Source organism: Antechinus flavipes, chromosome 4, assembly GCF_016432865.1.
Source record: "Antechinus flavipes isolate AdamAnt ecotype Samford, QLD, Australia chromosome 4, AdamAnt_v2, whole genome shotgun sequence".
In the NCBI taxonomy this organism is placed as follows: domain Eukaryota; kingdom Metazoa; phylum Chordata; class Mammalia; order Dasyuromorphia; family Dasyuridae; genus Antechinus; species Antechinus flavipes.
The window spans coordinates 195,035,098-195,047,608 of NC_067401.1; the positions used below are offsets into that span (position 1 = coordinate 195,035,098).

General features: G+C 34.0%; 1 protein-coding gene across 7 annotated transcripts in view; it reads right to left on the reverse strand.

The window, feature by feature from the left end:
- Positions 1–12,511, reverse strand: part of SLC26A8 (solute carrier family 26 member 8) — a 160,680-nt gene that overhangs the window by 88,670 nt on the left and 59,499 nt on the right. For 6 of the 7 annotated variants that reach the window (XM_051996511.1, XM_051996512.1, XM_051996507.1 and 3 more), the window contains 4 exons: positions 10,784–10,897; positions 7,681–7,758; positions 3,223–3,318; positions 1,399–1,505 (listed from right to left, as the gene is read on the reverse strand). In XM_051996511.1, the coding sequence (XP_051852471.1) occupies positions 1,399–1,505; positions 3,223–3,318; positions 7,681–7,758; positions 10,784–10,897 (395 nt within the window). The remainder of the gene's footprint in view (positions 1–1,398; positions 1,506–3,222; positions 3,319–7,680; positions 7,759–10,783; positions 10,898–12,511) is intronic. The other variant, XM_051996509.1, reaches the window with a different exon arrangement.

Genomic DNA, 12,511 nt, shown 5'->3' on the forward strand with positions numbered 1-12,511 from the left:
ACCTCTGCTTTGTAGTCCTATAATAGTCGTAGATATGCCATCATTTATGCAGTGATTTTCAACTTAGAAAGTGATTTCATTCAACTTAATGAGTTCAAGTTCTATACTAGAAGATGATGATACAAGGACAAGAAGGAATGACAGAAAAAATAAAAAGAATCAACTATATAATTATATGATGAGAGAGATGAGAATTTAAGAAAAATGGATGATCACTTGTAAATACATATATATATATAATAAACCTAGGAAGACTTATATGAACTGATTCAAAGTAAAATGAGCAGGACCAAATTTTAAAAAAAAAATAAATTGGCATCTTTATATGTTCTAAAAGTTAATTTTTAATTTGATTACCTTTGTTTATAATGAAAAATTATCTAAGTTTTATGGAATATTAAGATTTTTGCTTTTTAAGGAAAATCTGTTGATTATCATTTTTAATTATGGAAAGATTTTTGAATTTTAAAACTACTTTCACAGTGTTGATTCATTTTGAAGTCTATGTATTGCAAGTGGACTTTTTTTTTAAAGTAACATTATTCAAGTCTCTAGATAACCATTTCTACCATTTCTATACCAATCTGAATGCCTTTTTTTAAGTACTCAAAAGTGGATAATATTTCACAGCATTTAAAGATCAGTATGATTATTTAGTTGTATAAAAGGGACAATATTATTTTCCTTTGCTTTTATAAATGATTTTAAGAGTGACAAATATGCATGAAAATACTTCATTTAAAATTTGTTAGCACCAATAGAAATCATCTATGAATAGAAATGCTATTTATAATATGACAATCATAAATACATATCTCAATTTGTTTGGCTTCCAGTGATGGTGACACTCAGTAATACTAAATACACATTAGACTCAAAGTTTTAAATGATGCTTGCTTGCCTTCTTGATTTGTTTACATCCCTCAATAGTCAATGTATATAGTACAGATTTTTTTTTAAACAAAGGCAATGCTCTAGAATTGTTAGATAATATAATTGTTAAATAATACACTCAACTTCGCAGGCTTTTGTTCTGTATTAAAAATAAAGTTCAAGAAGACATAATTTACTTTAGTGTTTATGTCGTTATATTGTTACTAGTTAACATTTAAAGGACAAAATGTATTTCTACAGTTGGTTCTTTCATTGTCTTGGACCTTGGAAATAGTTTCATTTTCCAATAGATGCTTCAAGGCCTTCCTAGTAACAAAAGAGACTTGACATATCCCAAAATTAAAAAAAAAATATGTCATAGACAGCAGATTTCTCTGGCATTAAACATATGTAGTCTTTTTTTTTAAGTACTATTATTAGGTGTCCCTTGTTATGCTCTGCTGTGTGCTATGCCCTTAGTAACTGCCTACCTTGTCTAACTTCTTGCTCACTGAGACAAAATACCTGTGTGACTGAACAGTGGTGATGAAGAAGGTGAATACTACTGAAATAAGCAGCCCAATGTCCAGTCCCAAGCAGATCACTGACAGAAATGTCACTATCCAAATCACCTTGGAGAAAAGAAAGAACATGAGGAAAATATGACACAAATAATCACCTACAACACCTCCCATCTTACTTTTTAGACTTGGAGAGCTGAAACTGGACCTACCTTTGATGTCCATAGAGAAAAGAAAGTGGAAGGAAAAAAGAGAGAATAAGAGAGTAGCTTCTTTATATTACTTTAGGCCACAGAGGTAAACTTATTTACTAGCCTAAGGTTAAAGGGCTCATAAGTGACAGAACTGGGACTAAAATCTGGTCCCTGACTCATCTATTGATTTCTCCACTATGCTAAGTCTCCTATGAAGGCCAGGAGTCCTTGGAGTCCTTGAAGTCTAGAAGACATGGGCTCATATAATGATGTGATTGAGGATATTCCTCTCAGTGTCTCCAGGTCATCCATAAAATGAAATACTGGAAGACATGGGCTCATATAATGATGTGATTGAGGACATTCCTCTCAGTGTCTCCAGGTCATCCATAAAATGAAATACTGGAACTGCTCCTTAGCATCCTTAGAAGAAGTTTTCACCCAGGGAATTTCCAACAACAGTGAAGGTCCAGATCAAAACAATTTGAAAATTCTATTTTGTCATTGCTTTTGTAAATGATTCTTATTCTTGTGCTAGAAGATAACTTTCTATAAAGACTGAGGGTGATTATGTTTTACTCCAGTTCTCTTATTTTCTCTTTTCTCCTTCCACTTTCTTTCCTCTTCTATTTCTTCTTGATGAAAAGGAAATAACTCAGGCAGCACAGTATGAAACAAGGAACCATTCATTTGTTGTCAGAAGATCTGAGCTAAAATCACTGTTCTCCCATTAACTAACTGTGAGAAATTGGTCAAATTACTTGACCCTTCTGGGTTTAGATTCTTAAGTATAAATGGAGGGAGCTGGATTTAGAGTCCTTCAAAGACCTTTCTAATTCTAAGATATAAGTATATATTCTCTTTGGATAATTTACATAGACCTTTAAGTTCTGGACAGCACTTTACCCAGGTCCACCTTGTGAGGTAGATAGCACATATAGACTTGTAAGATTTAAAGCAAGAAAAGATCATCTAGTTAAATATCCTTAGCTAAAAGAACAGAAACTGAGGCCCAGAGAAATCACAAGGCTTCCTCAAAGTCATATAGATAGGTCAATAGGATTTGGACTCTGGTCCTTTGATTTTTAAATTCAATGCTATTTCTCACAATAGTTGGGAACATCCTAGACTTGTACCCAACATCTGTAACTACTGGAATTGCAGCCTGGATTCCAATGAGGGTTGAAGTGAGGGCAGAGTGCACCAAGCAAATGACCTGTTAGTGACTCCTGACCTCACTTCAACAATCCAGGTCCTGTGGGAATCATGTTTTACCTATCCCAGAACATGATTACACTGATTAAGTCTGAGTACCCATTCAAGTTGTGTCTATTATACCCTTTGTGTTGGATTTGAAGACAGCTACCTTAATTTTAAATTCATATTAGGTTTATATATTGTAGTGAGAGCTCAAGCAAGAATACACAAATCAATTTTGTGAGGCTTTGCCTCTTCCTTTTCTCCCACCACTGCACCACTCTATTATTTTTTATAATTTAATGTTATTTTATAATCCTCTTTAAAATGAATATCTGTGTCTTTTATCTATTCTCTTTTCCTTATTCTTATTGTTTAACATACCTTTTAACCTTTTATCTGTACTGACCTTTCTACACCAAAGCTTGGACACTTACAAAATCATACTGGTTCTGTTTCCACAATTCAGGAAGGTCCATGATGGTTGAAAGGAAGGGCAAGACGTTGCTCAGAACAATACCGGCCAGTACAGCCTGTTGGAAAGAAGAGAAATTCTACCCAGTTTGTATCTCCTTCAGTGGTGAAGCCCCACATTACCCACATAGAAACTTACAAGAAGAGAATGAAAAATGCTACTCAGATAGATTCATGTTAATATTAAGATCTAAACTTTAAAGGATACCTTCACTGAGTGGGGTTCTCAAACTTTTTGAATAGGGGGCCAGTTCACTGTCCCTCAGACTGTTGGAGGGCCGGACTATAGTAAAAACAAAAACTTTGTTTTGTGGGCCTTTAAATAAAAAAACTTCATAGCTCTGGGTGAGGGGGATAATCATTCCTCAGCTGCCACATCTGGCCCGCGGGCCGTAGTTTGAGGACCGGACCCCTCACACAGTCTTTGTGTTTCTCAGCTCTAGCTTAACTACATTTGTTAGAGACAATCCCTTGGATGAAGTGACAAATTACATTCACAGAAAGCTGTAATTTCAATTCCTCTTGTATTATAATTAAACGATCACAAAATATTATCAATATTTAAGAGCAGAACAAAGCATTTATTTTAAGAAAAAAATTTTATCTTTATAATATCCCTAGGTTGGCTTAAAATTTCTTTTGTTTTTTTTTTTTTCCAGTTTCACACTTTCCTGCACACTTAGCCTGGAAACAAGAGTCAATTTTATTATTTTAACTTTATTAGGGGCAAGAAAAAAATCAAGGAAGGGATAAGATTCCTACTTATGATATAGGGGAATATTAATAGATAAAAAAGAGATGGTAGAAACATTCATCTCTTATTTTGCTTCAGTTTTTCTCTATGAAGAATAATGACCTTTAGTGTTGAAAAATTACCCATGCATATGTTTTGAAAATAAAAAGCTTTAATAGAAAAGAATTTGAAAAAAATAATGTCTTTGAAAAAAAATGAAAATAGTTAACAAGGAATTGAAACCAGACTTAAGTGAGACAGTGGGCTCTCAATGAGCTCAAATCACTTTGTCCAGATATTCTGGGTACTGAGTGGTGCTGAGGGATATCATGGCTACACCCAGGGTGAGAGAAACCAACAATCATTGAGTTGCTCATGATAGTCTTTTGAAATTGTGAAAAGTAGGAGAGGTGTTGCAAGACTAGGTGGACAAATATTGTTCCAATTTTCATACTGGGGAAAAGGGTAGGTAATTTAGATGGATACCTGTAAAACCTGTGTCAATCCCTGATACAATTCTAGAACTAATAATAATAATATATTGTCATATGTATTATCAAATTATGCATATAATAATGTTATGCATATGCATTATCCTAACCATCAATGGATCATTTAGAAAAGTGCTGAAATGGATATATTAAAACCAAATCATTGTTCATTAAGAACAAGAAATTTTTGTATAGGTGTAAGTTGAATTATTCAACCTCTGAGATCCCTTAAAACTGAAATTCTAATTCTGTGAAGTTATACCAGACTAATTTCCTTTCCTGGGAAGATTTATATAGCTTTCAAAGCACTAGAACTAAAAGGGGATTTAAAGCCCATCTATTCCATCCTCCTTATTTTATGAATAAGGAAACTGAGGCAGAGACAGGCAAAGTGACTTGCCCATGGTCACAGAGGGAAAAAAAAGCATTAGAGGCAGGATTTAAATCAAAGTCCTCTGATTCTATGGCCAGGGATCTTTCTACTATGACATATTGATCAGGAAATTATGTGGGAGGCATATTATATTTGGATTTTAACAACACATTTGGCAGACATCTCTCCTATTAGTCTTCTGGAAAAGATGAAGTAATGAATCCTGGATAATAGTACAGTTATGTAGATGTGAAATGGTTTTGTTAATTAAAAATGTTGAATTAATGTCACTTGTAGATTGATCTGTAAAGGAGATTTCCAGAACTATTCAAATTTTTATCGATTAATTAGGTGAAAGCTTAGATAGTATTCTTATCAAATTTACAGATGACACTGTAGGAACTACAGTTCTTGAAGGAATAGCGAATACATTAGTAGGAAGATATTAAGGGACCAGTCAATTCTCCAAGAGCCTCCACAGCTGTGAATCATGAACATCTGAAGGAGTTGCAAGGCAGCTTTTGCTGACACAGGTAGTGTGAACTGGGAATGAGATAAATTGGAGGCAGAAGAAAGAGAAGAGAGGTCAGACAAAGCAAGGGCCTCTCAGTCAGAAATCAGAGAACAGCAACTGCCTTTCAGTTTCCTTGTGTCATCCTCTCACAAGAGGAGATCCATTCTGCAAGTCTGGGTTGGATCTCTAGCAGCCACTGTCAGGTGGCTCCCATGTATTCCAACAGCTCTCATGTATTCCAACAGAAAGAATTTTGATCCCAAAAGAATGACAAATGTCAAGTCCTGTGCTTGAGTTAAAAACCTATTTTAAGTTTGTAGGATATGGAAGACATACGTAGGGATTGGAAGGGGGAAGAATTTAGCCTAGAGAAGAAAAGATTTGATGGGGAGAAAGCAAGGAAGAAGAAGGACAGATATAATAACTAAGTTTGAATAAATGAAGGACATTTATATGGAAAAGGAATTAAGATTTGTGTATAATCAATAGGCAGAATTAACAGGAAGAGAAAACTTCCTCACAAATAGAGCCATTCAAAATGGAATGGTTTGCTTCATATGCCTTATTATTGGAGGCTAGATGACCATTTATTTGTAATATTCTAAATGGAATTCCTACCCCGTATAGAAGGCAATCTTGATTAGTCTTGAAATCTTTACATAGTGTGAAATTCAGTCATTCTCAAATGTTATTATGTGGGATAGGTAGCTTTGTGGCTATCAATTAATTCATTAGGAGGTCAGCCAAGATGATAAGCCCCACACAGATGTGAGAAATTGTGTTTGAATCTTAGAACATTAGTGTTGGACACAAAATTAGAATTCAATTTTCATTTCCTGTCTTTGTCTTGTGCTCTAGTCTACTGGCTCTCAAAGTATCATGGGATTTTCTGAAACCCTTTCAGAGTCTACAAATTCAAATTTAGTTTTTATTTCTAACATGGCAAATATATATAAATATAAACAAAAATTCTTTGGATTCCAATAATTTTTAATAATTTAAAGATACTGAGAAACTATTTTATAGCCCATTATCAGACAGCTCTACATGGCAGCATGAGGAATCCTAAAGCTTATGGATGTAAGAATAACATCTAAATCTATTAGTACTAATACAGTTCACACATCATAATCATCTTAGGGAATTGCCCAGGTTTGTTCTTACCTACATGTAAATTTCTGATGCTGAAATTATTTTAAATTCATAGTTTTTTAAATTGTATATTTGTGTTCCCTATAAAATAGGCTATATAATTTTGACTGGAAAAAGACTCAGTTTTCTGGCTCTCCTCTATGTAGCTTGTTGGAATCCTTAGAAAGTGTTAATTCATTAGAGTTGATAGAGGCGATAATTATCTAATTTAGCATGGTTCAGTATTATTGATCTGATCTTATAAGGAAATGTTAGGGCCAGAACTTGAAACAAGGTACTAAGTGGAACTGATAGAAACAATGCTTGTGTTCACACCTTTAAAGAACTCATATAAGCAAGAAGCTCTTAGGACTATAGAGCACTCTGGGACAGACACAGAGGCCCTCTGGGACAGACACAGAGCACTCTGGGAGGAAGCCCAGAAGCCCACTCTTGGAGATGGAGTCAGATTCATTCTAACTTTCACAGTGGTGCTGGCTGGAGACATTCGGAGTTGAGCTAAAGGCAAAAGACTAGCAACGAGAGCTCTTGGAACCAAGGAAAACTGAGACTTCTAAGAAAGCTAACCAGGCCCCAGGAAGAAGAAAATAAACGTTTGGATTTTATCAGCTGGCTGCATTTGGAGTGATTATTACTCTGAACTGAAACTAAGGCTGCCTCCAGAACACCTCACCAAGAAACCTGCTCCCAGAGAGAACCATTATATTTTAAAGAAGAGAACACCACAATATCTAGTAAAAAACTTTTTCTTGACAAGATGTCCCAACTATTCTTCATTCTGTGGCACAATTCTATGAAGTTTCCTAGATATTCTGATAATATTTGAATATTATTTCCCCCATTTGAATGTATGCTCTTGGGAAGCAGAAACTGTTTCTTTCTGCTTGTATTTGTATTCCCAGTGCTTAGTATAGTGCCTGACACATAGTAATTGTTCAATAAATGTTTTTTGACTGACTGATTCATAATTTGTAACTTCTATTTAAAATATTAACCCATATTGGAATAATTGACAAGAAAAATGAGACTAAATCTTGTGTCCACAGAAGCACAAGTTACAAAGCATTACCTTTTGGGAAATGTCCAGTACAGGTGCAATTGTGAGAGTTTATCATACTGGTTTAAATACTTGTTTGATTCTGCTGCCCTCTCACTTACATTAGGCAGTGCATAGAAATAATGACCCATCTTCAGCATCACTAGTAACGTTATACCGGCACCTACCAGAGCTGCAAACTGAGCAGAAAGAGCAGATTGAAGAAAGAAATGACCAGGAGATACCCAGCCCTCAGCCCATTCATTTTGATCTTCTCCCAGAGGGTCAATGAATTACTTTTCCCTAAGAGATTTATGCATAATCATGTACCACAGACTAGGTATGAACTCATTTCACCAATAACCCATGGCACGTAGCACAAAGTCCAGATACAGAATAGGTACTTGAAGAATATTTGTGGTATGAATAATGAATATAGCTTCACAAATTATATTTTTCAAACCCATGAATCTTTATGCCCACAAACAGACATTTGCTATCCTCTAAATCTGCTAAATGACTGCCTACATTCCTTCCCAATTTTGTTTCCCTATTTTAATATTCCCTATTTTAATTTAATGTAATTTAAATTACATTAAATTTATTAAATTTAATTAAATTAAATTTAGTATTAATTTATTTAAAATGTAATATATAATTTTATATTATAAATTATATTAATTTATTATTATTAATTTAATAAAATTAATTTAATTAAAGTGATTTAATTTAATTTAAATACTCCCTATTTTTAAAAGATCCAAATAAATTCTTTACTGGCCATTCTAATTTCCTGCTTTGGCTGTGATTTTTATAATTGGTCTTCTACCATCCACAATGCATCCTGATAAAAAAAGCATGTGAATCCAAAGCCAGTGTTCTAATAGACTTCAGGGGCCCTATTACAACAAATATAATGAATTATCATACTTATAATAAATATATATATACATAATATGTATAATATAATGACACACATATATATATAACATACTAAAATGCCGTAATTTAATCAATGTATATTAAAAGAATGAAAGATATTTTTAAAATCACGTAGGAACAAATCTCTTGAATTGTCATCCTCAGGTCTTATTCTAAATCTTTTCTTTTATCTCCAAAGTTGCATACAAGTCATTTCATTTGCTAAAAGTCATTATTGTCTGCTATTCCACCAAAATTCTTTCTTTTCACTTATTATTTATATGCAGGCAGTCCTTGATTCACAAAGGATCTGTATTTTTTTAAGATGCAGAGAAAAAGAGGTCTATCTCTGGTGTTTTCTCCCAATTTAAAACAAGTGGGAAGTGAAAGATCTTGATAATTATCTTATTCTTTTTTTTAATATGGAGATCAGTTCTTTCATACACCCAGATTTTCTATGTTGCTGATACACAAGAGTATCCGCCCCATTCTTACCATAAGACAGACTGCCTGCCTAGCTCCCTGCCTGAGAAGCCCTTATATTAAGAAATGAAATAGGACCAGAATCTGTACCAAAATATCTCCTAAAATTCATATTTCCAGAGAAACTATGTGAAAAGTGATAGCTTAGTATAGTTGAAATAATACTATTAATATTATCTTTTAGTGCCTGTTACAGTTTAAAATCCTTTTGAGAGGCAGACTGGAAGTCATCTTTTATAATATTAATTCTATGGGAAAACTCTTTTGGAGAAGCAAAAAAAGTTAGAGAGTACAGCATGTTCATAAATTGAAGACTGCTTGGAATTCTAATTGTTCCATGAAGTCTTTTTCAGCCAAGTGGGATATTGACATATTATTGAAACGGGTTGTGGTCCCTTTAAGAAACTACATTTGTGATTATTCCTTTCTGATTCCCAACCCCTCCTGGCTGATGCATTATCAATTCAGGAAGCTAGGACCTTTGATTCACAAATCCTAATCAAAAGTACCCCTTTGAATTCCAATAGGAGATCCGGGCTTGTCCCAGCCCCCACTGGATCTGAGTCAACTTTCAACTCTACCCGCCAGCCCCTTTAGCTAAATCTCTCATTATAAAAAGAGCCAAACTAAAATTCTCTCTTTGCAGAGGTTCCAAACATACTAGCCCTATGCTTGGCATGCCAAAGGTCTCTGCACACTGGAATACTGTTTCCAGTGCCTTCTTCTCTTTACCCTCACCTATTTCCTTAACTAGACTTTAACTTTACTTCCAATCCCCATAATAAACCTCTTTTATCAATCTAGGTTTTTGGGTCTGCAAATTCCTTTACAGAGGACCTTGCGCTACCAGTAGACCTCATTTAACTCCCTGACAACTAGAATCCCTAATTTCATTTGGGTACTCCAAATCTAAACTTCATCATTATCAGATTGATGTCTTCAATAATGACCCCAATATGTATTTTCAATAAATGTATCTAAATAGTATAAACAGTTTTGTATACTACTGGGAAAATTCTATTCTAACCAAATTCAAGGAATGCACAGTATTGTTGTATTTATTCTTTTTGATGGTTCAGATAGCAGATCTCTAAGGAACACCCAGTGTGAATACTCTCTTGACTGAGGGTTGACTGCCAACTCTTCTGTAACTTATCTTTTTATTATTTTTTTTTTAACTTTTTTTTGGTTTTAAGTTAAAAATTCTCTCCCTCTCCCCAATCATCTCCCCAACCAAAGAAAAGGCAAATAATCGGATACTCATTTTATATATACACAAATGTATGTATATACATACATGTATATGTAATATCACATATTACAAATGTGATATCATAAAAACCTTAATTTAATATAAGCTATGTTGTGACATTATGCATTCCATGCTGGAGGAGAGTTGCCTAGGGCAATGAGGATTAAAGAATTTGCTCACATTCACAAAGCTATTGTATGTCAGATATAAGACTTAAGACAAGGTCTTTGTGATACCAAAGTTGAAGATTATGCTGTCCCTCCCAAAATTATTATTACAAAGGAAATCACTATATTAAGTATTGTATTAAAAAAAAAAGGTGACCCTTGCTTTTACTTGGAAGTTTTTTCTATTATATAGATACTTTTATTGTATCAAGATATGACATATGATTTTACATATTTTCTACTATTGTTTTCCCTTGAGCTGCCTTTTATGTACCATAGCGACGCCATTTTCTCCTTCCCCAGACTTCTAACTAATGTAAAATTTACAATATTACATTGAAGCTAACTAGCCTAAGAGTCACAAAATAACAACAATAAAAAAACCTAAAACTACTTACTTACCTGTTGCCTGCCACCTGATTTTTCTTGAATAACTGTTCTGGCAATAGCAGAAGTGAACACAAAAGATTTGAAAAATGAGCTGACAAGATTGCACAGGCCAATGGCTACCAATTCCTGTAAAACAATTGTAAATATTTTAGTCCCACCCATTGTCTCCAAACTCTGACTAGTTTTGGTTATACAAGGCATATTTCTTAGCTCTTATTTAGAGGAGTATACCTACCTTCTAAAGACCTGAGGAGGGAGGATTCTGGAAGATGACCAAATAGGTCGGTAAATTTCAAGTTCTCCAGATTTCCCCCCAAACAGAACAAATTTGAACCTCAAAGTGAACATAGACTGGTGAAAGATCAAGAGAACTTTAGACAGATCCATAATATTGAATGAAAAGGAATGGACATTCAACAAACTTGTAGATGTTCAGGACTTTCTTTCAATCAAACTTGAACTCAATAGAAAATTTAATATATAAGAGCTAATATCAAAGATCAATTTCATGTTTATGTTTATGTCATGTTCATGTTTATGTATACATTAGCAATTGGGTAGCTCAAAAGAAAGACAAGGGCAGAGTTGAGTAGACACTAAAAAAAGCAAAACCTATAAAAAAGGTAAAAATACTATGTTATAATACTACATGATGATCAATTCTAATGGATGTGCTGCTCTCTTCAACAATGAGATGATCCAAATCAGTTCCAATTGAAGAGAACCAGCTACACCCAGCAAAAGAACTATGGGAAATGAGTGTGGATCACTCATAGCATTTCCACTCTTTCTGTTATTGTCTACTTGCATTTTTTGTTTTCTTTTCAGATTATTTTTACCTTCTTCCTAAATCTGATTTTTCTTGTGCAGCAAGATAACTGTGTGTGTGTGTGTGTGTGTGTGTGTGTGTACATACACACACACACACATACACATTGTATTTAACATATACTTTAACATATTTAACATGTATGGGACTACTTGCTTTCTAGGGGAGGGGATAGGGGGAAGGAGGGGAAAAGTTGGAACAGATTGTTTTGCAAGGGTCAATGTTGAAAAATTACCCATGTATATGTTTTGTAAATAAAAAGCTATAATAATAATAAAAAAAAAAGAATAAAAATACTATGTTATACAAATGAAGAGCAGAGGAAGAACAGCACAGAGGCTTAGAGGAGGGCTCTTAGTTCTGAAAATCTACTCATATTGGCAATGAGTTAATAGGTAACACTACATATATACCATATATTGCACTCTCCAATATATATAAAGAAATAAGGAAGGAGGAATGGGTGAAGAGAGAAGTAAAGGGTGGGGAAAGAAGCCAGGGGAGGAATCCATGGGTAGGGAGAGGTTAAGTAATAGCAAGGCAAGTTAAGGAGCAGAATTATAGCAAAAGAGTTAGCAGGGATAGGAAAGAAATAAATCAAACTTAAAAGGTTCAATTAAGGGAGAAATGTGCATTATGTGTCAGCCATACTGATGATGTACTGGATGTATGTTTGCACATGGTGGATATGTGAATATATATAGATATGTTGCTCTCTATATGTGTATATATAGATATGTGTATGTGTGAGTGGGTCTCTGGATAGGTATGAATGTGTATATATGTATATATACACATATATATATATATGTATGTTTATGTTTGGGAGGGGTGTATGGTTGTATGAATGTGTACATGTGTATGTATATATCTATATATGTATATAACATATCTGTGCTAAACTATAAGCC